Here is a 26,532-nt window from a genome sequence, read left to right on the forward strand (position 1 = left end):
AGGCCCTCCCGGCCACGGCCGACACCTGATCCTCAAGCGTCAGCCCCGAATCCAGGAGGACCCCCAAGCTGCGGACCTGCGCCTTCAGGAGGAGTGCGACCCCGTCAAGCACAGGTTGCCACCCAATACCCCGATCGGCCGCACGACTGACCTGGAGGACCTTTGTCTTGTCAGGATTAAGTCTCAGTTTGTTCACCCTCATCCAGGCCAACACAGCGGCCAGACACTGGTCCAGAATCCGAGGGGCTTCCTTGGATTTAGGTGGAAAAGAGTAGTAGAGTTGGGTGTCATCCGCGTAGAGATGGCACCGTACTCCAAAACTCCGGATGACCTCTCCCAGCGGTTTCATGTAGATGTTAAAAAGCATGGGGGACAAAATAGAACCTTGCGGGACCCCACAGGTCAATGGCCAGGGGTCCGAGGAGGTGTCCCCCAGCTTCACCAACTGGGAACGACCCTCCAGAAAGGACTGGAGCCACTGGAGTGCAGTACCCCCAAGGCCCATCCCAGAGAGCCGCCCCAGAAGGATACCATGGTCGATGGTATCGAAAGCCGCTGAGATGTCCAAGAGAACCAGCAGGGTCACACTCCCCCTGTCCAGCTCCCTGCGGAGGTCATCCACCAAGGCGACCAAAGCCGTCTCGGTACTGAACCCAGGCCTGAAGATTGGTCCAGAAAATCCGTATCTTCCAAGAATCCCTGGAGCTGAGAGGCAACCACCCGCTCCAAGACCTTGCCCAAGAATGGTAGGTTAGAGATTGGCCTGTAGTTACACGGATTGGTCGGATCCAATGAGGTCTTCTTCAGAATAGGCCTAACCACTGCTTGTTTTAGGCTAGATGGAAATTTGCCCTGCCCCAAAGAGGCATTAATTATTGCCACAAACCAATCAACTAACCCACCACTGGCCTGTTTTAAAAGCCAAGATGGGCAGGGATCTAGGGCACAGGTAGTCGCCCTCACCGCTCCAAGAATCTTGTCCACATCATCAGGTTGCACAAACTGAAACGAATCCCACAAGATCGAACAGACAGATGCCTCGGTTACCTCACCTGGCAATGCATCAAGACTGGCGTCCAAGTCGGCACGAATCTGAGTGACTTTGTCTGCAAAATGGTGAGCGAACTCGCTACACCGAGTTGCCGAGGAGTCAGGTGCCCCCCCACCCTGAGAAGGGTGGAGGAGCTCCCCAACAACTCGGAACAACTCAGAAGATCTATTTGTTGCAGACGCGATGCGGGCAGTCGTGAAAACCTTCCTGGCTGCCCGCAACGCTGCGGAATAAGCTCTAATAGCGGCTTTAGACCGTGCTCGGTCAGAAACGTCGCGAGTTCTCCGCCAGCGCCACTCTAGTCTCCTTCTCCCACGTTTCAACTCCGCCAGCTCCCCGGTGAACCAGGGAGCCGGGGCAACTCCACGCAGCGAGAGGGGACGTTCGGGAGCGATCATGTCAATAGCCCTGGACAACTCGGTATTATAACGAGCGACCAAGGCATCGACAGGATCGTCAGCCTCCATAGCAGACAGAACCCCAAGAGACGCCAGGAGTCCCTCAGGATCCATAAGTCTCCTGGGGCGGACCATCTTAATGGGTCCACCACCCCTGCGGAGGTTTGAGGACACGGTGAGTCTTAAACTGATCAGATAATGGTCAGACCATGACAATGGAAGAATAGTTTGCTCTTCCACTTTGACCAAACCGTCGCCCACAACAAAGACCAGGTCGAGTGTATGACCAGCTTGATGGGTGGGACCCGATATTACTTGGGACAGCCCCATGGTCGTCATGGCGGCCATGAATTCCTGAGCCGCACCTGTCAAGGTGGCCTCAGCGTGGATATTGAAGTCACCCAATACCAAAAGGCGCTGGGAGCCGAACACCACGCTAGAGGCCACCTCAGCTAGCTCAGGTAGGGAGACTGCTGTGTCGCGGGGTGGACGGTACACCAGCAGAATCCCCAAACTGTCCCGGGTACCCACCTTCAAGTGGAGACACTCAAACCCAGCAGATTGCGGAACGGCGCATCTGACCAGGGCGATGGACTGCCGAAAGACCACCGCAACCCCACCTCCCCGCCCTCCAGGCCTGGCCTGCTGATGCACCCCGAAACCCGGAGGACAAAGCTGGGTAAGGTTTACCCCACCCAGTTCATCCAACCAGGTCTCGGTGATGCAAGCCAGATCCGCCTGCTCATCCAGGATTAAGTCCTGGATAATTGCAGATTTCCCACTGATGGATCTGGCATTAAGCAGCAGTACCTTCAACCCGGAGGGGCTGCCATGGAGGCTACCACACCTAACCTTCTCCAGGGTCGCAAGACACCTGTTGCGCTTCTCCCTGGGAAACTGTTGGCCGCACCCCCTCCTCCCCCACACGACCTCGATGGAACCCTCGATGGAACCCTCCCCCCCCCAGGACCCCACCCCCCAGAGATCCTGGCTCTACTGAAAGGTTATTAAGAGGGCCTAGTCAGCTCCCTGAATTCAAAGGGCTGATAGTGATGTTGTTGGCTATATACCAGTCCCAGATTCTGATGGTGAAGGCAAGCAAAGCACGAGAGCATGTTCTGTCTAGTTTGCTGATATAGAATACCACTGTAGTGTTGGTGGTAAGCTGAACAATACGGTCTTTGAGCAAATGATGGAAAGAGTGCATTGCCCCTTCTACTGCAAGTAACTCCAGACAGTTAATGTGTTGTGGGCCCTCTATGGCCGACCAAGGACCATGGATGGTGTGAGCCTCAAGGTGAGCTCCCCAACCTGACAGGGAAGCTGTTGCTAATATCATTGAGGGTCTCAGAAGACGAAAGGGTACGCCCACAGATAGATTGGAGTTGTGAGTCCACCAGACCTGCTAAAGCACGATAAGACGTTTGTTGGGGTCATCTTGCATGGGCTGGAATGTCCAAAGAAACCTATTCTAGAGGGGCTGAAGACACAAACGAGAGAAAGGAGTGACAGCTATGGTGGAGGCCATGTGTCCCAAGGGGCAGTGAACATACGTAGCACAGATGGAAGGCTTCTGTCAGACTCAAAGAGGCAACGTTCACAGATTCCGGAAGCTGTCTTCTGGCAAGTAGGCCTCTGTGTGCCTGAAGTCCAATATGGCTGCAATAAATTAGGTTGTTTGGGTAGGCTGAATATGAGATTTTACCTATGGCCAACTTCTGCAGTAAAAAAAGAGTAAACTAATGTTCCTCTGTAGAAGTTCACAGGACGGTGCCACCAAAAAACAGTCATCAATATAGGGATAAACTACTACCCCACGCATCCAAAGATGAACCGCCACCACAGCCCTTACCTTAGTAAACACCCATGGAGCTGTGGAGATACCAAAAGAAAGGTCTTGAAATGAAAAGGCCTGACTCTTAGTAAAATAAATAAATAAAAAATCTATGTTCTCATGATCGAATCACCACATGAAAATAGGCATTCTTCAAATCAGTGTTAGCAAACCATGTGTTGCTGCATAACAGAGTGAGGATGGTTGGTAATGACACTATCCAAAATTTGTGGTAAGCAATATATGCATTATGTCTTCTAGTAAAATATAGCAATATATAATTATTATATTGTGCTATACGAATAATATAATATATTGTATGTACATATGACTTGTAAGTCGACCTGAGTCCCCTTCGGGATGAGAAGGGCAGGATGTAAATGTTGCTAATAAATAAATAAGGTCCAAAATGGCTAAAGCCCCACCGCCTTTCTTGGGAACCAAAAAGTATTTGGAAAAAAAGGAAAACATAGAAAGATATAAAGGAGCTACTGCTCCTTTCTGAAGTGAAGTAATTACCACCTGCCATAACACAGGAGAAAAAGGAGTGGCCTGCAGAGTCTACTGGGGGCAGTTCAAGGAGTTCAATAGCATAGACATGCTCTATCATGTCCAACATCCATTAATCAGAAGTAATCTGATGCCATGCATCTAAAATGGCTCTAGTCGAGGTCCAAAAATAGGAGCTGAAAGGTTGGAGGCTATTAAAGAAGAAGTGTAACCCTCACCCTGTGTGGAAGGAAGAATACCATTATCAAGGGTGATGAGAGATGTAAGTGCTAAAAGCGGCAACGGCCCTGATCTTGCTACTTCCCTTTAGTCTGGTGGTGTCTTCGGGTGGAGAAATGATGTCTTCCAGTCAGAGAAGTCCTAGGGTTCTGGCCCTGCTGAGGCCTAAAGGGACAGGCCAAGTAGGTTGATGATAGTTGAGCTGAGGGGCTGGTCACCCAAGTCTAGGCTGGAAAACGGGTTAAGCTGAAAAACCAAATTTAGAAGCTGCCTGCTGAATCTTGTACATACTTTTCAGCTGAGGGACTTTTTCAGAATGAAACAGACTGTCTTCTGCCATGGGCAGTTTCACCTCCATGGCTCTAAGCTTCTTCGGAGAGGGTAGAGGATCTCAGCCAAGCATGGTGGCAGATAGCCAAAGTGACTGCAAACATCTTACCTGCTTTATCGGCGCCATGCTTAGCCATGTATTTTTGATGAGAGGCTAAGGTGAGAGCTTCCTGATAGAAAACACTTGGAATCTGCTGATGTTCTAGGGGGAGAAGATCTAAATAAGGTGTTAAGTTATCCCATAGGAATGCTTGACAGGCTGCCATATATTTGGTAGTGAGCCATGCACGTGAACAGGCTTGTGGCAGTGTGGATCTTCTTCCCACAGGCATCCATTTTCTTTCCTTCTCTGACTAGCAGGCTAGCCTGAGCTTCTTAGCCTTCTTGGACTGAATGACTCTGACCACAATAGAGTTTGGTTTAGTAGGGTTAACTAACCACTGCCTTTTTGCAAGCACTGGAAGAACCGTACTTGGAACTTGTTCCTGCTGTTGCTCAGCCGGCAAAAGCAAATCTACTGGTGCATCAGAAGAAGACACAGAAGGCAACTGCATGGAATAAGCCAAATATGCAATTAAAGAGGAAAAAGAAGGTGACTCATCTCCCGCGGAAACTGGTAAACTGAGTCTTTCTCAAGAGTAGGGAATGCCTGCTGGTTGCAGCTGAGAGGAAAACCTTGAAACCAAAATAAAAGCCTCCAAATCCCTGAGAAGGAAAAGAGGGTCATATGGTGCCTGACCAAAATAGTATCATCCTACCTGTTGAGGCATGGACCAAGTGGCAGAAGGGGGCAGAAAGGGGGCCAGAAGACATAATACTTGCATTTTGAGCTATCACTGAAGCTCCCAGGTGGCGAGATGCAGAGGGAGGGGTCATCCTCCATGGACTGAGCCCAAAACCTCAGCTAGCCATCACTCGCACAGGCGGCGTGGCTGCCCAAGCCTCCCCTCTCCTGAGGGGGGCAAAAGCATGGCAGGGATCGCTGCAGCGTCCACTGCCTGCTGGGGTAGGTGGGTTGGGGAAAGCATGGGCTGTGCAAGCAGGCTGTCCTCTGAAGACAGAAGCAGCTGAGAGGCCAGGCCGCACCCCAAAACAGTGCTACTGGTGGCAAGCCACTTAGTTTTACAGCAGCATTTCGCCGGAGCAGGCTCTGCCCCTTCCTGGTTTTCCCGAGGGGCAGTAGGCTATTTAAAAGTTTTCTTCCCTCCTGCTTTCTGAGTGAGGGGTACAGAAGAAAAAGAAGGTAAGCTACTGCCTGCTGCCAAGGGCAAAGAAGCCTGTGTCTCAGATGACGTGGTAGCTGGGAGACAGGGAGTGGGTTCATCCTCCCACCAGCAAGAAACACAAAGGGGATGGGAGTTACCCTGGAGCAACTTCCCCCCACAGACCATACATTTTAAAGTTGAAGAAAATGCCATACTGGCCTGAGTAGGATAAACAAAGGTCCTAGAACACAAGTTGGAGTCCCAGTATGTTAGAGAAGTCAAACTGGAGTCCTTGAGTCAAACCAATAATCTTTAGAGGAGTAGAGAACACCAAGTTGTTGCTGCTTTTGCGGACAAAAGGAACTGAGGGCTCAAGTCAAGCTACCTGATTATATCATTGCTGGAGTCCCTAACTGAACAAGCTTTTTTGAAAAATCCGAAACAGCTGCGTGGACACAGGAAATACCACAGTTGCAGATTTCACAGAAACTACGCTGAAGAAACTGGAGCCATTTTGAAGTGCCTGACAATGTAATATCTTCCCTGAAACAATACACACTGTAAATTCAGCAGAAATAAAACTACAATAATTACCAAAGAAACAAGTTGAAAATACCTGTCTTTCCAAGTCTTGTCCAGCAATGCCTGCTTCAACATGAGCAGTCAAGTTTTTCTCATCTATCCAGTGAATCCTATTCTATTGCAAAGGAAGAAAAAAGACTCATGAAAGAACCAACATATTCCACAGAAGCTGGAAAGCATGTATTTCTATGAGCAACTGCACAGGAGCCAATTCCTCTCTTCACACCTTCTGTTACTGTTTTGAAAAAAGTCAAACAAAGAAGATTTTAAAAAATCTATCTATATATAAGCAGTTTGGGGAAAGTTAAAGGGGACTTTCTTATATCAGGAAGGCTGTGCTTTTCCCACCCCTAATATAAACAAATAAAACTAAAATAACTTTTAAGTTATTTATCCTCTTTCTGGTGTTATAATGGCACAGCCCCCATGCACCCCCAAATTGAAATAAAGACCAATGTTTTACATCCATGCCCAATGATAACAGAACTGAAACTTTATTCCATTCCTACTGCAGACTTCCATGACATTTAATCCACACTTTACTGAGTCTCTCCCTATTATCATTGGATTATGGGGAAAGAGGTAGTTGAATCAGAGAGTTGTGAAAAGAATAGAATACAACAGAAGTAGACTGCTGCCCAGAGACTGATGCAAAATGGCAGACAGTTATTAAGGCATAGATATTAAAGTAAGAATTGAGGACTCTATCCAAGCACAAGGTTGCTGGCCATTTGAAATAGATTTCATGATACATCAATTTTTTCAATGGTATCACGCAACAATAAACCAAGACCAAATCTTCGGAACAGTGAAAGATACTAATGTAGCAGAAAGCAGTTTCTTATTCATGGTCATGATTTTAAAGATAATACGACTAATAACTAATACAAATCCTGAACGATGGAAGTGGAATCACTCAGATCTGGCCAACATAATATCATGCATAGAAATCTAACGCAAAGGATTCTGCACAGACTGCCTTGCAAAAACATTATGTTCAAGAAATATAAAATAGTATCTTGTACTACACTGGCAGTAATATTTACTTAAACCGGAAGTGCATATTTTATTGTGTACGAGGATATGACTCCCATGTTAATCTTGCCCCCTTAAAACTGCTCCATTAAGTTATTCAAACCTCCCATGGTCTCAGATTTGGAATATTTTATAAAGATCTATGAACAATCAAATCCGGTGACGGTATTTATATTAGACTGCCCAAATGTGACAGAAAGCATTAGGTTTAGGGTATAAGAAAGTCTGGGTCGGATGTACAATCAGCTACCCAGCCCTATACAATTCCAGATAACCTTTTGTATAGATAATAAAACATTTGTGTCAACATTGGAGACATTTACAGGGAGCTTCCCTCTGATCTTGGTTGTCAGGTAAACAATGACTGCTTGAGTAACACCCTGGAGTATTTCCAGGGAAATATTTCTACAATAAATATTTATTTTGGCAGGGAGGGGCGCACTGCTTGAAAAGGTTTATTCACATACCATCTGTGAGGTGTCCAGTGAGACAATGGTTCTTTTTTCCTCAGGAGGACACTCAAGAGCACTGGAAACACTTGTCCCTCCTACAAAAATAACACAGAAATACATCAACATTTGAAGACATTTGTCTTGAATTTAGTTCTTTACACTTGACCAATAGGGAGGTATAAAAAGCATGTCTAGCGGACACACAAACATGCACTGTACACACAGGCAATTTTAATAATTGTATTTGAAAGTTTGGAGATTTCCATAAGCAGAATGTGCTATAGCAAAGGAGCCTGCCATTAAAAGCAAACAAACCCATTAAGCATACCCCACTCATTAGCTATGCCTCAAGTAGTTCTTGGATCCAGGCCACTAAAGACAAAGAAACAAATATTTTCCTAAAGTTGCTAAATAGCTGCATTACTTACCACCATATGGTATAATACAAACACTATGCTTGCAGGCTAGTTCTACAATTTTAACTACATCATCATGACACTCTATAAGAAAAAAAAACACAAAAAACAAAGACAGAATTAAAATGCATCCCAATATATTAAGCAGTTGTAACAATCCATTAATTCTAGAATATTTAGAATTATTTATATATTCAGGTATTTTAACTTGCCTTTACAATTAATTTAGAGGACATACTTCTGTTAAGGAAATAAATCAATGTCCCACATATTTTTGACAGAATGAAAAGGAATTCCCAAACAAAAGCAAACACTGGTCATACAGAACAAATAAAACTATATGTAGCACTTGCATGAAAAACTGTGCATGAGTCAAGAATATTAATTCAATTTTTGTAATTTATATGCTGCTTTAAAAACAAATTACGCCCAAACATGATGTATAAAAATATCATAGAATGTAAAACTAAAAGCTACAAAAATTGAACATAAATTAGAACAAAATGAAAACTGAACAAATATCAAATTATAGACTCAGAAGACTAAAGACAGGTAGAACAAACAAAGCAAACTTAAAGGAACCTGTATACCAATTACTCTCAAAATCCTGGCTGAGAAATCAGACTTTTGCTTAATGCCAAAAATACTGGGTCTTGACTGACTTTTTCAGTTCTACTAAAGCTAGAACCACAAAGGAAAAATGCAAGATTTTTCTAGTAAGCAGCTAGTGAATTTGAGTGAGGAACATAGAGCAGGTCTTTATATTTTAGCTGAAATAATCAGGAGCTATAGCCATTGGAAGCACTGGCAATTTTTTTTTGGGGGGGGGGGGGGGAAGGGGAGGAATAGAACCAAGCAAAGAGAATTATCATATATACTTTTGTATAAGTAGACCTAATATATAAATCGTGGGCATGTTTGGGGGACAGAATTATGAATTTTGATGTGACAGAACAGAAAGTGCTAGCGCTGTTTTCGAGGGCAAACCACCCCCAGCATTTTCCCACCCAGATATTCAAAAAGGCCAGATGGCATTTTATTTTGATGTACAATGTACAATGACAATAAACTTATTCTATTCTGTTCTATTTGTGGCCCCATTGCAGATATTCGAGGGGGTCAATGCTTCTTTTAGATTTTTTGGGATGGACTACATTCCTGTCTTTTATCACTCTATTCAGAGAAGGTGATGGCTCTTCCCCCCCCCCCCCCCCAAAAAAATATATATATAAAGTAGTCTTGCTTATCCAACATAAAGTACATACAGTACTTACACTTACCTGTGGATAAGCTGGCTAATTTTTGACTATTTTAAAAGTTATATACATGGAGCCTCCGATGGTGCAGCGAGTTAAACTGCTGAGCTGCTGAACTTGCTGACCAAAAGGTCGGCAGTTAGAATCCGGGGAGCGGGATGAGCTCCCACTGTTAGCCCCAGGTTCTGCCAACCTAGCAGTTCGAAAACATGCAAATGTAAGTAGATCAATACATATTGCTTCAGCTATACCGGCCACATGATCTTGGAGACGTCTATGGACAATGCCGAATCTTTGGAGATGAGCACCAACCCCCAGAGTCGGACATGACTAGACTTGATGTCAAGGGGAAACCTTTACCATCTCTCTCTATGTGTGTGTATGTCTGTCTGTCTGTGTCGTCATTCAAAATCTGAACCCATGGTCATCCAGTGATTTTATAGGGCAGTAGGATATAGCTCTGATAGGTGCATAAAGGAATTTGCACTAACAGTGAATGCTAGGCATAGTAGTGCACTCTGCAGAAATATACTCAAGCTGGGTAAGCACCAGCTTAGTTCCAAGATCTGTAATCTAAATTAGCCAGCTCCTACATCTGCAAAGCTATTTAATCAGTGACCTATATAGGCTTGAAAATGCCAGCATAAGTATACTTTTACTCTTTAATAAGAATCAGCTACAGAAAGATCTGGTCCTGAAGTTAATAGTTCAAATGTTTGTCTTCAAAGTACAAAAAGAAAAAAAAATATTGGTGCACATGGAATCATGTATGAGTTGCTTTATGTTTCTGTTTCCATGCTGTGCTAGGGGTATAATTCTTTTTACTTTGAAAGAAAGCAAAACAGGCAACAAACAAGTAAAGATGGAAACTCTGTTTTAGGAAGGCCTTGCTCCGTGTTGCATTAACAACATTCACAGACTGGAATAAATTCCAAGGGCCATTCTGCATTTGCAACTTTCCCAATATCTGCACTAAAACTGATCTGAATACTTAATGTTGTTATGTGGAAATTAATGGAAAAGAAAGCCTTTGAAGTAAAAGAATATTGAGAAGAGCTTACCTGGCCATACAACTACATCAGGAATTCGTTTAAACATTCCTTCCCTTAGCAAAAATATCTCATGGAGACAATGACCTGAAACACAAAGGGAGACAGTCTTATAAAGGTGACAATTTTATTTTATTTTTAAAAAGATAATATGCACTCTTTTGTGTATGGATTCTAGCTTACCATGAGCTCTAAATACTCTAGATTCTGCTTCTTTGGAATATGGTATTTTCGTCATTTGAAGATCTTGGAGAAATTCTTCACTTGCAATGGAAGGAGGTATTTCACTAATATTTAAAGATGCCTTCAATGGAAAAAACAAACAAGCACAATGTATACAACCAACTGTATAAGCTTCCCCAGAAACTCATAGTGCTTTTTACACACTGCAGAATAAGCAATCCTATCAATTTTGTTAGCATTTAAAACCGAAAACACAGGGACTAGGCAGACTGCTATTCAGCAAGTGCTTTTCCTCCACCTAAGGCTCCTGCATCGAACTACACAGAGAGCTGGCTGCTAAAATATTGCGCTCACTAGCTTTAACTAAAGAAGGTTTGTGAATGGAAGATAAAGGCTCTAAGGAATTAAGATGTTAATTAACACTTGTATTTATCCACACTGTTTCTCTTTAACTCTACCAGAACACATTTACAAAGTCATTTGCAAGTTCATTTTATGAGATCTTGAGCTTGTTCCCTTAGATTTAATTCTGTTCCCTTCTCTGGAAAATGGTCCTGCTTCTCAAATGATGTCTGTCACCATTTCTTTTCATTATTTCTACAGCAATATTTTTAAATATGTTTAATGTAATAATCCACTCCAACACTTGGCAGTAGAGTTCACTGCAATAAAATCTTACCTAAGAAAACAAGCAGTGGTTATGCCTGAACAGCAGCCAAGTCGTTCTCCTAACTTCTGTTCCCCAAACTCAAGGTGCATTTTTCTTAGATTAAATCTCTACTAAATTTTAATCATGGAAAATAAGCTCATGAGTATTACTCTGAAACATATAACTATATTTAATAAGTAATGAAAATATTAATATTTTTAGATTAATAATGCACCTATAATGTTATCCAAAAACACTGAAACTTGTAGTCTCATTTTGACCATGGATTTTTGGGACATAAATTCAGACTCGAATCTACCATACCGTTAGAATAACTACTCTCTGAAAATGTTAGCTAATATTAGAACAGTCAGCTGTGTATACTTTACAATAAAAAACTATGCAGAACCTCCTTCCCCAAGCAGGTTTCTTCACAGAAAAGAATATTTCAAATGTTTTGTTTTAAATGTTAGTTCTCGAAAAGCACATTTTTTCTGTTATTGTTCAGTTGCAGGATGCAGCTAACTGGTCTCTTTGAAAAGAAACAAGACAAAGGAGGGCAAACATTTATTTCACTTCTCAGAAGTTTTTTGTTTTTTTTTGCAGCTTTCCTGGTTCCGTCTCTCTCCTCAACTAACACTTAGGAATGTGTACAATGCGAGAAGCAGAAATCTAGCAGAATTAAAAATGCTCAAAGAGACTGTCTGTATTCATTCTACTTATTGCTATTGCTTGAATGGGAGGTGGCAAGCTGAAACCAGTAGTGCATGAAGGCACTCAGAAAAGAGTTTTCCCTCAGGGCACACCCTTCTTCTACTTCTGGACATTGCTTATATCTGATGTGGACACTGTGGGGATCATTCACTGCACTTATTTGACATAGGGATTTCAGAAATAATCAAATGAGCTATCTTCCAAGGCATATTAATGTTTCTCTCCAATTATAACAATGTGCTGTGGCTGTTCAGTGACTATCAGCCTCCATGAAGCTATGTGTTTTGATACAATTAGAGCATCCAAGTGACTTATTAGTACAGTTTGAATATCCAAAAACTGACACCCTTAATGGTGTTCAAACAGCACATGAAGCTTGCAATGCTATATTAATTGCATCATGCACTTATTGAAGACTGCAAAAGTCCTAGATACATACTGAATTAAATATTAAGTGTATGCAGAACTAAAATAGTTTTCAATTGTGTAATGGACAGCAACATCAGCCCATTTGGAAAGACACATTAAGCTGAAAAAAGCACGCAATTCTCAAGAGCAGAGTGCATCAAACCAATTTGGGAGCAACTGTAATACATTCTTAACAGGGCTGTGAACCCAAAAATATGACTGACACTTCCAGTAGAAGAATAGACTGCCATTGTCTAAGTTGTTTTACAGATCAATTCAACCACATGAAAAGAAACTGCAGGACTCACATGTGAGTTAAAGTACAAACACCATTTTTCATGTATTTACTTACTCTAGGGGTAATTTTATGCTCCAGACTTCCTCCAAGATTTTTCTCTAACCATTCTTTCAAAAGAGGGAACACAATTCCACCTATCTGATACCTGAATTCAAAAACATTTTAGTCAGTTACTTATAACATTTGTTCAGATTTTCATAAATGATATAATGAAATCAGATACAGTTAAATTTTCAAGCAACAAATTACCCAAGTCTGAAGTAGACAAAAGAACATTTTGGTGTAGGCGAGTAACAAAATGGTTTGTACTGAATCTCACATAAGTGAGCATTCAGTCCCAGTATGCCAAATGATGAACACAAAAAAAATCATATAGACACTGATAGTTTCTGGAAAAAGGCTATCCAGTAGAGATCTTTGCATTTCAGGAAGCCTGGGATACACTTATACTGTAAGAATGCATGTTGTTTGATAACATTTAGAATACCATTATTCTGTGTATGGAATCCTGGGATTTGTGGTTTGGTGAGTTCCCAGCACTCTTTAGCCAAGAAGGCTAAAGAGTCCATAGAAGTACAATTCCCAGGATTCCACAGCATTGGGCCAAGGCAGTTAAAGTGATACCAAGTTGCTTTTATTCTACAGCATAGGTTCACCCAAGGAAACTGAGGCAGAATAAACAGTAGAGGCTCTTTGAGGGAAGGGTTATCTATTTCTTTTGGTTTCCTTTTCAATTGCTGGAAGATTTGAAGCCCTAACACTTTAGTTTTTTAAAAAGGAATTCTAAGTACACAGCAACTGTAATGGCACACCTTTTTGATCAAATTACAAAAAGTGCACTTTTTGCCACTGCACATTACATTTGCCAGCAAATACTTTTTTGGGTTTCAGAATTTTGAAAACTGAAGTGTGCATTACATTAGATGGCACACTAAATTTGAGTAAATATGGTAATTGTGTGAAATCAGAATTCATTATGAACTTAAATTGAAAAAAACTATTTCCTGAAAATAAGTGACATGATAATTCTTTTAGAAATATAAATCCATGATGCAACCACATTTGGAGAGGTGTACATGCTCCGAAAGGTGATTTCAGAATCCAGAAAAGGTGATAAAAATGATGGGGTATGGGGGCTGAGCATTTTTCCTATGACGAAAGACTAAAACACTTGCAATGTTTCGACTTTGAAAAGAGCCTTATAAAAATTATGCATGCAGTGAAAAAAAAATGAATGGAAATAGGTCTACCATAATCTCTGGTAGCATTATATGTGTGTGTGTACCACAGAACTACAATTTTCAGTCTATACTTTTGCTTCTCAAGGGAGAGGCAGTCATCAAAGGGCAAAGGCCTCCTTATTCTGTTACCAATGAAGGAAGGGTTTAGTTTTGTTTATCGGTGACAGATGAAGACTGGATATTTGTCCAAATACTTTTCAGTCGTAAAAAACACTTGTATCCATAGTAACATACAGCAAACTGTTTCAGATTTATGAAATGTTTGTATATCTCTCTTGGTAATGTAAGTCAAATTTTGGATACGTGATCTGGATTAAAATGTATACAAGTTTCCAATTTATGAGTAGTACAGTTATTTGCTACTATTGAATAACAAGTGTTATTTTACACAATAAATCACTTCTTTCCTGACTCTTTATTTTGCTGATTGTTAGAGCGGGAATATTAATTTTTTAGTTTCATTTTTAAATATTCAAACTCCACACAGTATTTTTAAAAACCTTTTCAAACAGAACAGCAAATATTGACTGTACAATATCCAAAGTTGCTACCTTTTTCCTGTGAATTCAGCATGCCCCTTCTTATTGAATATGAATTTGGAATCATTGTATCCCCATCCATTCCACTTTAAAATTTCTTGCCTAAAAGGGGAAGAAAGATTAAAACAAGTATAATTTGTTGTTTCATTATAAACAAGTTTGTAAATTGTTCTGATATATTGTTCAATGCAAGAAAGCATAAAATCAGTTTTAAAGTTTATCTAATAAATACCACAAACCATATCAGGAGGTCCATTACTTGTGATACTAGTAAAGCTTTATTGAAGTGGAAGATACCAAATAAGTTATTACCTGAAACACACAACCCAGGTTATGATCAAGTCACACAATTTTATATCTTTCTGATGTTTTGCTCTGTCATTTTCGTATCATTTTGAAACCAGAAACCCAATGACACATATCCTTATATCCCTCATGTTTTAATGGATTTTCACTGTGAATTTTGAACATTGTTTATATTTAATTCTGTTTTAATGTTTGCATATTTGTATATTTTAAATTGTATGCTAATGCTTAAGCTGCTTTAAGTCTCCTTCGGGAGAGATAAAGCAGAGTATAAATAAATATAATAATGATGATGGTGATGTTTGGATAACTAGTCCTTTAATCTTAGCCTATTTGCTCCAATGTAGTGTTGAATGATTTGTAGCAGTATCCAGAATTTTACACAGAGATGTACACTGAACTATATGTCACTGCAATGACCATGTCAGCAAATTGTTCCCAATGGTTTAAACCAGTGTTACAGAGTGGTGGTCCCTGAACTACTGGCTGCTAGTTCCTGACATGCTTCTAGAAAAGAAAGAAACAACTGTAGCCAATGGACACAAATATGGTTCTAGTCTTTGGAATACTACAAAAAATAATATAGTAATAATTGTCAGTTACACCTGAGAAACATTGGTTAAAGCTATTGAAGAAGAGTATAGCTGGTTAAAAGAGCTTGAGAAGTATAATGAAACTTTCATATCAACGTTATTCACCAGATATGAAGCTGTACAGTAAATATGCCTTAGCTAAAATAGCAGATCTAGATCCCCATTGCTCAAATCATAGAAGAATAAAGGGAAAATGGTGGAACCTACATCTCTAGGATATCCATTCTGAATTAATAATAATTTGCCCTATTATACCAAAGAAGGCAGTTGAAAAATGGTATTTCCATAGAAACATGATTAGAAACCTAAAAACTGTGGAAAGGCCCTATTAAAATAACCTTTCAAAATGCATTCATTTTTGTAGCTTTACATTTATTTTGACAATTCCATGCATTCAATACAAAAATGATCACATTCCTTTACGAAGCAACAGATACTGCATTCCCTCATTTTCCCCAAGGAAATGAGCAGCATGCAACCCAATTATGGGTGCTATGATTCAGAAATGTAGCTAAGAGAAAGTGAAGACTCACAAATCAGCATCCACAAGGTGGCAACATTTCTATATAGTTGAATGAGAGAGTCGCTGCCTTTTATTCAGACTTAAGACTTAAGCTTTCCTCACATAGTAGTTTGATAACAGAAATAAAGCCAAGTCACTAGAGCATAAATCATTCATGAACAAAGAGGTAGAAAGAAGGTCAGATTTTGAAATGAGCATTTACATTGCAAATGCTGCTTTTTAAATTCAATTTTTCAGTTGTGCCTTCAGCTTAATATTTGAGATTCCCTTGAATTTCATTTCTAGGTTTGCCCTCAGTGTTCCATGAAGATTGTTCGGCAGTCAAATGCCTATATACCTGCATAGAGTACATCCCCCCAAAAAAGCTTTGGAAAAACAAAACGGAAATGAATTTTTACAAATAAATTCAGGTTTCATATTATTTTTGAAAAAATATAGACTGAAACCCTGCTTACCACAAATCGATCTGGCATACAGGTATTTAATTCCCTTGTCACATAAAATTGCTTCAAGTAGCTGTCAAACCTCAAAATAATTCTCCCTTCCAACTATATTCTCTTGGAATTTTTCATGCCCAAAACAATCTTATCTGGAAGCTCATGTTTCCAAACTAAAATTTCCAAAATATATCACAAGTACATATGTGAAGCCCAGTGGAGATTAAGTAAATAAAAAGACCTTGACACTTCTAAGTTATGTGAGATAAAAATGTCCCATCTAGCAAACTAATACATGAATATCATACAAGTCAAATCAAGAACATTACCATTCAAATCTAATCAAATCTGATATACATTTTACGTGGTTATCCTTAGAATACATATTATGTACATAGCTCTTAAGACATGCTAGAAATAAGGTGTTAATGTAGTACAATCCCAGTATCATGAAGATATATTCTTGGACTTTCCATGGTTATACGAACCCTACAGCAATGAAGGACCATAGAGTTGCACTGGGGACCTGACAATGCCTATACAGAACTTTTTTTTGGGTAAAAGATGAATAAATAGTCTAGCGGATACAGGAATCATGCTGTATCTTTTGTAAGACGTAGAACAGATCCTCCCCTATGTATCTGCACCTAACAAAAAGCCTCTTCAGAGGTCTGGAAGACTCTCTTAAGATAATGTGTACTGGAACATGGGGAATTAATTACAATGGAATCATAGAATCATAGAATAGTAGAGTTGGAAGAGACCACATGGGCCATCTAGTCCAACCCCCTGCTAAGAAGCAGGAAATCACATTCAAAGCACCCCCGACAGATGGCCATCCAGCCTCTGCTTAAAAGCCTCCAAGGAAGGAGCCTCCACCACGGCCCCGGGGACAGAGTTCCACTGTTGAACAGCTCTCACAGTGAGGAAGTTCTTCCTGATGTTCAGGTGGAATCTCCTTTCCTGTAGTTTGAAGCCATTGTTCTGTGTCCTAGTCTGCAGGGCAGCAGAAAACAAGCTTGCTCCCTCTTCCCTATGACTTCCCTTCACATATTTGTACATGGCTATCATGTCTCCTCTCAGCCTTCTCTTCTGCAGGCTAAACATGCCCAGCTCTTTAAGCCGCTCCTCATAGGGCTTGTTCTCCAGACCCTTAATCATTTTAGTCGCCCTCCTCTGGACGCTTTCCAGCTTGTCAACATCTCCCTTCAACTGTGGTGCCCAAAATTGGACACAGTATTCCAGGTGTGGTCTGACCAAGGCAGAATAGAGGGGGAGCATAACTTCCCTGGATCTAGACGCTATTCCCCTATTGATGCAGGCCAGAATCCCATTGGCTTTTTTAGCAGCCGCATCACATTGTAGGCTCATGTTTAACTTGTTGTCCACGAGAACTCCAAGGTCTTTTTCGCACACACTGCTGTCAAGCCAGGCGTCCCCCATTCTGTATCTTTGATTTCCATTTTTTCTGCCGAAGTGAAGTATCTTGCATTTGTCCCTGTTGAACTTCATTTTGTTAGTTTGAGGAGCTTCTACCACCTTCAGCAGTATCCCTTCCTTTCTGCCACTCTGAGTCCCCTTTGGGGTGAGAAGGACGGGGTATAAATGCAGTAAATAAAAATAAATAATTTCACAAACTCTCTGAAAGCAGCTCATCTGAAGATTCACGTTGTGAAAGATCCATGAGCTCAATTTCATCATTACTAAAGGCAGGGGGTGGAGAGGATTTCATGAGATTCGCCCTTCCCTCCGCAGCCTCAATGGCATCCTCTTAAAAATGTGCCTCAAAAACAAAACAAAAAACTGCCTCCCACAACATGTTCCAGTAGGAGGCTCGTCTAGATTTCAGCCTCTTCCACAAATGGAAGCAGTTCTCCTTTATGTGGAAAGGCAAGTCTGAATCAAACTCATTATCTTCATTGCTGTGAGATAAGCTTTCATTTAACATGCACATAATTTCATTCATGTTCTGTCTACCAATCTCATCATCAGTACTTATCCAACACTATCTTACTCATCAAAATGACATAATCAGCCCATGCAGTTTACTATCTGTCATTTTAGAACTATACAGCCAATTAAGTGTCTGTAGAACTAATGACACTTCCAATAATTTAAAATAGGTTTTTATGTTCATCATTAGATACCCTAGTCAAGTTATAGTTTTCTTCACAAAAAGGTCAGAGGTAAGCTATAATGTGAAATTAGAAAATAAATCAATAAATCAATATGTTCAGTTTTGTCACACTACATAAGTTCATTAACTGACAAATAGAATAAGGGTAAACACATTCAAGCCATTCAAGCAAAATCTAACATCAGCGTATACAATTTGAAGTCTCCAATGTAGAAAGGACAGGAAGTAACAAATGCAAGGTAAAACTGAATAAATCAAAACCAAATTATATACTGCTGAAATCAGAAATTGGATAAAGATATAAATCAAATCCAGTAAATATCACGATAGCATCAGATGATGTAGGAGTTTGCATAAAGAGCATATTACGTTTAATACCAGAAGACTTGTGATGCTCTTTGACATCAGAGAGCTCCAACAATGTTGGCATTTCAATAAATCTATCTTTTAAGTAAGTTGTGGCATCCTGGCTCCAGTTTGAGCCTAGATGTCGCTGGTCTAAATCCAATTGCTAGTCCCAAATTCTACTGAATCAGTAAGTGACTGGTAAATAATGTAAATTCTACTGAAATAATGTGTATCCTCTAGCTAGGACTAAAAATTGGACTAAGGGAAGCATTCATCACTTCTACTACTGCTCAAAAAGTAACAAGTTCCAACAGGACTTCAATTGGCAGACACTGTGATTACCTGCCTTCTGCCAAAATGGGTCACAAAATGCACAATAGTTTCTACTAGGTTACTTGTCTAGGTATAATGTAATGTACTATTTCCTGATACTATCATCCATGATGCCAGCACCAAATAAATAGGGCACATACAAAGAAGCACTCTTTAGCTGGTTCACAATTATGAAAGCCATTTTCTGGCAACTACCCAAAATCCCTGAAAAGAACTGCTGTGATATTTTATTAGTGTGGTCTGTGATGATAAAGGGACAGAGAGTGCTCACAAAATGAAAATAAAGCAATGTGAAAGAGGCCTAAGTGAACCCTGCCTGTCCCCCGGGCGTCATTGTGGCTAAGGGGGCTGCTATGACACAAAGTGGGCAGTGCCTAAAGAGGCAGGGCCTACCCTTCTGACTGGTAGCCAGGAGGACAATGGCTCTACCTCACCCCCCCCTCCCCGCTTTGTGTTTCTGACGGTTTCTTTAATTTGGACTTTATTTTTCTAGGTTTATTTGATTGAAAGACATAAATTGGATGACTGTCTTTTGTGGCCAAATTTGGTGTGATTTGGTTCAGTGATTTTGTTGTTTACTCCATGGGAATTTTTTACATTTTTAGAAATTTTTACATTTTTAGATAGATAGATAGATAGATAGAAGGTAAAGGTTTTCCCCTGACATTAAGTCTAGTCGTGTCTGACTCTGGGGTTGGTGCTCATTTCCATTTCTAAGCCGAAGAACCAGCATTGTCCATAGACACCTCCAAGGTTATGTGGCCGGCATGACTGTATGGAGCATCATTACCTTCAGCCTCTGGCCTACACAAACAGGCTATAGTTCCCAGTGCTGAGGAACCACCATGTCACTTCCTCCCAGGACATTGCAGGTTACAGTGAGCACATCAGTGTTCCTTTCTCTCCCCATTTGCATAACCCCACCCACTGCCTTTCCCTTAACCCTTTCCTACGACACACAGTAAACAAAGGAATTGATCAGCAGCTGAATATGCTAGAGAGAGAGGTTTGAGGAGAATTCACCATGATTTATAGGAGTTGTAGGGACTCTGAACCCCACTACTGATGGACCTGGAACTAACTTGGCACACATACTCAACATAGCCAAATTTGCATGCTGGTGGAGTTTGGGATGATTGCCCTAGGAAATTGGGAGTTGTAGTTCACCTTTATCCAGAGAACACTGTACCCAGCAGATGACGGATCTGGACCAAATTTGGCACACAGACTCAACATGGCCAACTGGGAATACTGGTGGACTTTGGGGTGATTGACCTTGGCATCAGAGATTTACAGCTCACCTATTTTCAGAGAACACTGAACCCAGCAGATGACAGATCTGGAACAAACCTGGCACAGACCCAACATGGCCAACTGTGAGTACTAGTGGGGTTTGGGGAGGATTGACTGAAAATGTTTGGGAATTGTAGTTCACCCACATCCTTATGCATTTTCTAATGGGTGCATTCATAAAAAACAAAGCAAAGACTGAGTTATTTTCTAAGACATAGCATAACATATGATAAAACTGATATGACATAACACCCAAAAACAAATCAGGCCCTTTTCAAATAACCCGGGCATCGCCAGGTACCCAAGCTAGTATATATGGAGTTACATTTTAAAAATGCAAGTTAAGAAAAATCTACAGAACCTACATTTTTCAAAACTTGGGGACTACCTATACAGTGCCCCCTGCTACTTTACTGTTCGCTTTTTGCAAATTTGCTGTTTTGCAGGTTTTTTCATACGACCCTCCCTCCCTCGCAGGCACAAAAAGGCCCAAGATGGGCCTGGCCTAGCCTGGTCCGGCCTATCCTCCTCAGCCACCCGCAGGCAGCGCCAGTAAGCCCTGCCTGTGCCTCCTCGCCTCAGCGAACAAGAAGGAATACAGTACAGTACATTAAAAGAGTATTAGCGTCCCTACTTCACAGATCTTCACTTATTGTGGGAGGTTCTGGAACGTAACCCCCACAATAAGTGAGGGAACACTGTATACACACATATATACACATACATACATACATACATACATACACACACACACACCCCACAGCAAAATCCTTTCCCTGATTTTCAAGTCAGTGTTGAGTCTGCACTAGTGGTTAAAATTGAAACAGATTCTTTTTTCCCATTTTATTTATCCAGGTTTCTATTATAATGCTGAGGCAGAATGTTAATTAATAATTACATTTATGCAGCCATGGTATTAGAAAGTTTTGTAACAAGAGTAGAAGACAGATTGACAAGGTAATTCCACAAATGAAGTGATAAAGACCAGAACTGTGGGCAGTTGATTGATGTCCTGTTATATTCAGATGTTAAGTCTTACTTAACAAGAAAATAATTGAAAAGTGTGATTATGTTATAATCCATGAAATACAGGTATGCCTCAGTAAATGAAGTAAATATGTTCTTGGGCATTATTTCTTGAAACTTTAGTGCCAGAGGCTGAAATAACATTCAAAGAATGGCAAGTGATGCCTACACCCCCCCACCCCGCCCAATAAAACAAGAGTAATTCAACAAGTTTCAGCCACCTTTTTTATCCAAAGTTCACAATATACATATGTGAAATGAAACAACTAACTCAAGTACCATAAGTCTTGAATGAGAAAACAAAAACACGACTTTAAAACTTCTTCTCATATGCATCCCAGGATAAATTTTTCCTTCATCAGATTCCACTTTTTTAAGATTGCTGTTTTGGAGGCCGAACTGATTAATCTATGCACTTTTTAACATACTGGGAGGAACTGGTAAGACAGGCGTATGTGTTCTTCCCCTTTTGCATATTCTGCACACTTGGCAATAGATTCTGGAGTGGTCTGTTGTTTATCTTGCTTGCTATCTTTTCCCAACCGTAAGTCCACTTTTGCCCATCTTAAGCATGGCATTTTTATTGCCAACATGTTCCTAAAAGTGGCACTGACATTTCTGTTTTCTTGAGCCCTCCTTCACCATGCTGCTCTAAAAAGCATTCCAAATAGACAACAGATAAGGAAAGGCGTGGAGAGGGCTGGGTAGGCTTTAAAAACTTTGTAAAAAGAACTTCTTTGTTAGAGGCTGTGTTTATTGAGGCAGGCCTGTGTGGATTCAGTAAGATGCAATGTGCAAAATTTGTTAAAATGCAGGGGCCAATAGAACATGAAATGAATGTCCTTTTATTTTCAAAGTCAATACTCAAATGGTGGAATTCTAGCAGAAAAACACAAATGCCCATTGTCAAACCTTCCTGTCTCTGAAACAAGAAAAAAAACAAACAATAAAGTAGACTTCTAGTACTTGTGTGAAGAAATGGATAAGGACCATACTCATACCAGACTCCACCAACACAAGGCCCATCTAAATAACACCAGCACCAGAACGGCAGCCTAAGGAATCTGTCTCAGGAAAAAAAGGATCAAACAGCCAGGGATATCACAGGAGTCAAGGCTTACTCAAATATTTTTTAGTTCTATTCCACATTACCCTGGGCTGTGCGTGAGACAATGGCAAATATTTAGGAAACTGATAGGTGACTATCCAAAGTGTTTTATCACTCCCCTTCCGGATGGTCTAGTCACTCTTTGGCCTTGGATGGATTGTTTTTAGTTTGTGGAGTTTTTAAAGTGTAAGTCAAACACTATGATCTGCAGGACAATAAAGCAAAGCAAGCATGCACTTTGACTGCCATTGCATGCTTTGGGAAAGTTTCTCCTCCTCCCCAGAGTTCTCTGAGAAACACTATAAATATTAAACCAGTTCTGAATAGCTATTTTAATGAGACTAAGAAAGTTTAAGAGTTTTAATGTCATAGGAACAGGTAAACAGAAGCTTTAAATACATGGCAGCACTATGGTTCTAATACAAAGTCCTAAATGCTCAGGGCCCAAGTAGTTAGAGGACTGCCTTTTCCAGTACCATTGAACCTAGGTGTATCTGCACAGTAGAATTAACACAGTATGACATTATTTTAATTGCCATGGATCAGTGCTGCATGGGAGTTGTAGTTTGGCAAGACACAAACATTCTTGGGCAGGAAAGGCTAAAGATCTTGCAAAAATACAACTCCCATAATTTCATAGCATTGAGCTATGGCAATTAACGTGAGATCAAACTGCATTTATTCTACTATGGAGATGTGCCACCTGAATGTAAGACCAGGAAGTCTCTGCTTCTGATACCTAGAAACAGAAATGATTTGGAAATTTTGAAGCCATGGGGAAAATATGGGAATGTGTGGGTGAGAGGTTGGGAAAAACAGAATTTGATTTGCCCCAATTATAAATGTTGAGGAACACTGGAATCATTGCAACCCGTGAACAAACCATTGGACATCAAACTAAGTAACATCAAGAATGGTTTGATGAGAACAATAGTGAGATCCAACATATAATCGATAAGCAAAGAAAAGTCTTCCTAGTATGGCAAAGAGACATCAACTATGCTGATAAAAAAAGACCTATGGTAGTGCAAAAGCTGAGGTCCAAAGAAGGACCAGAGAACCTAAGAACGTCTGGTGAATAAAAAAGGCTCAAGAAATCCAAAACAGATATCCACAATGCACTGAGATGTTTTTTGAAGCCACAAAGGTCATTTATAACCCAAGAAATCATGGCATACACCCTTACAGTCATCAGATGGAAGCAAACTTCTAAAGGACAAAATATCAATGGCACTACGCAGGCCTGTAGCGAGGGTTTTTTTTTTAGGGGTTCAACCCCCCCCCCCCCCCGAAAATTTTCAGGTTAAAAAAAACCTGGTTTACTCATGAATTTTAACTGGTTAACCAAATCCCCATGCTAAGTCTATGAGACGTAAAACATTAAGAGTCCCTCCAGGCACTATCTCAAGCAGATATTGACAGGTCTGAACCCGGGGGGCGGGTAAGTCAGGAGTTCAACCCCCCCCGAAATTTTCAAAACCCCTCCCGAAATTTTTTTCTGGCTACAGCCCTGGCACTACGTTAGGAAGAGCATTACCACAACCTCCTTAACTGCAGTTCCAATATGGCGGAATAAGTTTTCTTGCAACAACAAACCCGAGATGAGCTTGCAGGACAACCTACTTTAGGGGGATGCCAGTAAAGCCATTAATCAACTAAAAAATAACAAAGCCAGCAAACCTGAGGGGATCCTCAGACCTGTTGAAATCTTTAAAAAACATGTGCCCGAGCTGAAACAACAACTCCACAAGCTTATTGAAAAAGTGTGGGTGACTGAGAAAATCCCAGCAGGACACCATTATCATCACTCTTTTTTTAAAAGGGAGAAAGAACAGACTGTGGAAACTACTGAGGTATCTCTCTTTGAAACTCCATCGGAAAAATCCACACAAGAATCCGCACAAACTATCTTTAAAGACATCCTTCCTGAATCGCATAATGGCTTCCGCTCCTCCAAAAGAACAGAATGTCTCCTGCTCCTCCAAAGGATATGATTTTCACTGCATGAAACCTCCAAGAAAAATGCAGAGAACAAAATCAACCTCTCTATATGGCATTCACCAGCCTTGCAAGGACCTTTGACACTGTGAATCATAATGCTCTCTGGACCATCTTCTTGAAAATCAAGATGCCATGAAAAATTTGTGAACATCCTACAGCTACTCCATGATGACAACAGTCTTGGACAGCAACAGCTTTCAAAGTGACCCATTTAACATGGGACCTGGTATCAAATGGGAATGTGTTATTGCCCCAACCTTGAATAGAGGGCGAAACATGCCGATAGGAAGGCTTTCCAAGCAAACCCATGTTGCAACCATCTCCCACTTGGAAACTTATGTTCTCATTGTGACAGATCATGTGGATTCAGAATAGGTCCCTAGAGTTACTTACAGGCCCACCACTAAGATTCTATCCTTGGAAGACAATCATACCTGGTCGCGAAAGATCATCTATGATGATGATTGCGATGAAAGTTACTTTGTTATTTTAGGAATATAAAATTTATGGTGTATAATTTCATTTGATATAAAATTATCCTGACTGAGTATAATCAAAGGACAGTTTATTTATAAATCTATTACTATTTACTTTTACCTTTTCTATTTTCTGAAAGGGAACAACTGTACCATAACATACCACTTGTTTTTTTTAATAAGAAGCAGGCAACCCCCCCCCCCCCCCCAATAAAATGAAAGATGCATCAACAAAATAACACAGAATTATTTCCTCAGTTTTACTTCTTCATGTACCTTACAAGCAGCTGAGAATCCCCTATGATGAACCTTGAGAACTCATTTACTTGTAGTTGTGAATATTTTCCTGGTTTCAACAACTGTAGCAAGGAGGCAAGAACTGAGTGAATGCAGCTATACAAAAGGGGAAAAAACAATCAATTCCTGTTACACTTACAGGATTGTATCTCATTCCCAGTGTTGAGGTAAACTTTTGCCTTATACGTCTACTCACAGGGAGTAACAGGCAAGTCAAGGGCAGAGAATGGAATGTAACTGGAGGAATGCTAATACAGAGGTTGATACAATGGAATGCTTTAATGCCAAAGCTGCTAATAATTCCTACTGCAGAAAAAGCTGCATTAATAGCAATGACATTTCCCATTCTTCCTCCCAGCCACTCCAGAGCTGTGGAAATGTGATCAATGTCCCAGTTCTTCATGAGTAAATTAAGCAACTTCAGTGTTGAAGCACTTAATGAGGACACCTGCGACACAATGACTCCTCCAAAGTAACAGCAAATAAAGCATTGGTTGCCTCACTAGAGGTAGAGACATTGGCACCTCTTTATTGTAACTTCCAGACATGAGTGCACACCCAGAGTTTCAGATTCTGAGAACGACTCTTTTCTGGTCCCGCAACCACACCCAAGCATGTGCGAAGAGAAATAACTCTGGGCTCTTATATGAACTACAATCCTCACTCAGAAAGGTAGAGGCCATGAAAGTTCTGGATCTGCTAGCTTACCTAGCACTTTAATTTCCTACAGTCTTTTGCTTAGACAACAATATTCTGTATTGTCAAAACACCCATCAGAATTCCCCGAAATACGCCATCCCAGGTCCCAAAAGCTCATTAATTTTTTTAACTCTGCTTTATTGATGTGACACACAGCCATATGTGAGTACTGTTGCAATAGGCTACTTCCCTGTAGCCAGGTGTCACCTCAAGGTATTACATCTGAAATTACAATTGCAGCATTACATGAATACAATCAATTGTTGCTTTAGTCTACATATTGCAGACAAACATCTTCTAACTTTGATGTTTGTCTCCTGTTACAAACACACAAAATTTTTTAAAATTGCGAGATTGGCTGCGTGGTCCAGCTAGAAATGGCAGCCTGGTTGCATAAGGAGGCAATAAATGCATAATATTAGTACATATAAAACTGAGCGTCATAAGCGGTTTTATTTATTTACCATATTTGTATCCTACCCTTCTCAAACCCGAGGGGGACTCAGAGTGGCCTCACATATCGGCAACAATTCAGTGCCTTAAAAACATACAATTGGTAAACATCTACATTAAAAACCAGAGGATT

General features: G+C 40.7%; 1 protein-coding gene across 1 annotated transcript in view; it reads right to left on the bottom strand.

Annotated features, from left to right (window-relative positions):
- The window catches only part of agps (alkylglycerone phosphate synthase), an 80,348-nt gene that overhangs the window by 47,695 nt on the left and 6,121 nt on the right, over positions 1 to 26,532 (bottom strand). The window contains exons 2-8 of the mRNA XM_003226768.4: positions 14,382 to 14,471; positions 12,644 to 12,734; positions 10,521 to 10,641; positions 10,350 to 10,424; positions 8,045 to 8,116; positions 7,632 to 7,711; positions 6,164 to 6,244 (exon numbers count right to left, since the gene is read on the bottom strand). Of these exons, the coding sequence (XP_003226816.2) occupies positions 6,164 to 6,244; positions 7,632 to 7,711; positions 8,045 to 8,116; positions 10,350 to 10,424; positions 10,521 to 10,641; positions 12,644 to 12,734; positions 14,382 to 14,471 (610 nt within the window). The remainder of the gene's footprint in view (positions 1 to 6,163; positions 6,245 to 7,631; positions 7,712 to 8,044; positions 8,117 to 10,349; positions 10,425 to 10,520; positions 10,642 to 12,643; positions 12,735 to 14,381; positions 14,472 to 26,532) is intronic.

The sequence above is a fragment of the Anolis carolinensis genome, chromosome 1, assembly GCF_035594765.1.
Source record: "Anolis carolinensis isolate JA03-04 chromosome 1, rAnoCar3.1.pri, whole genome shotgun sequence".
In the NCBI taxonomy this organism is placed as follows: Eukaryota; Metazoa; Chordata; class Lepidosauria; order Squamata; family Dactyloidae; genus Anolis; species Anolis carolinensis.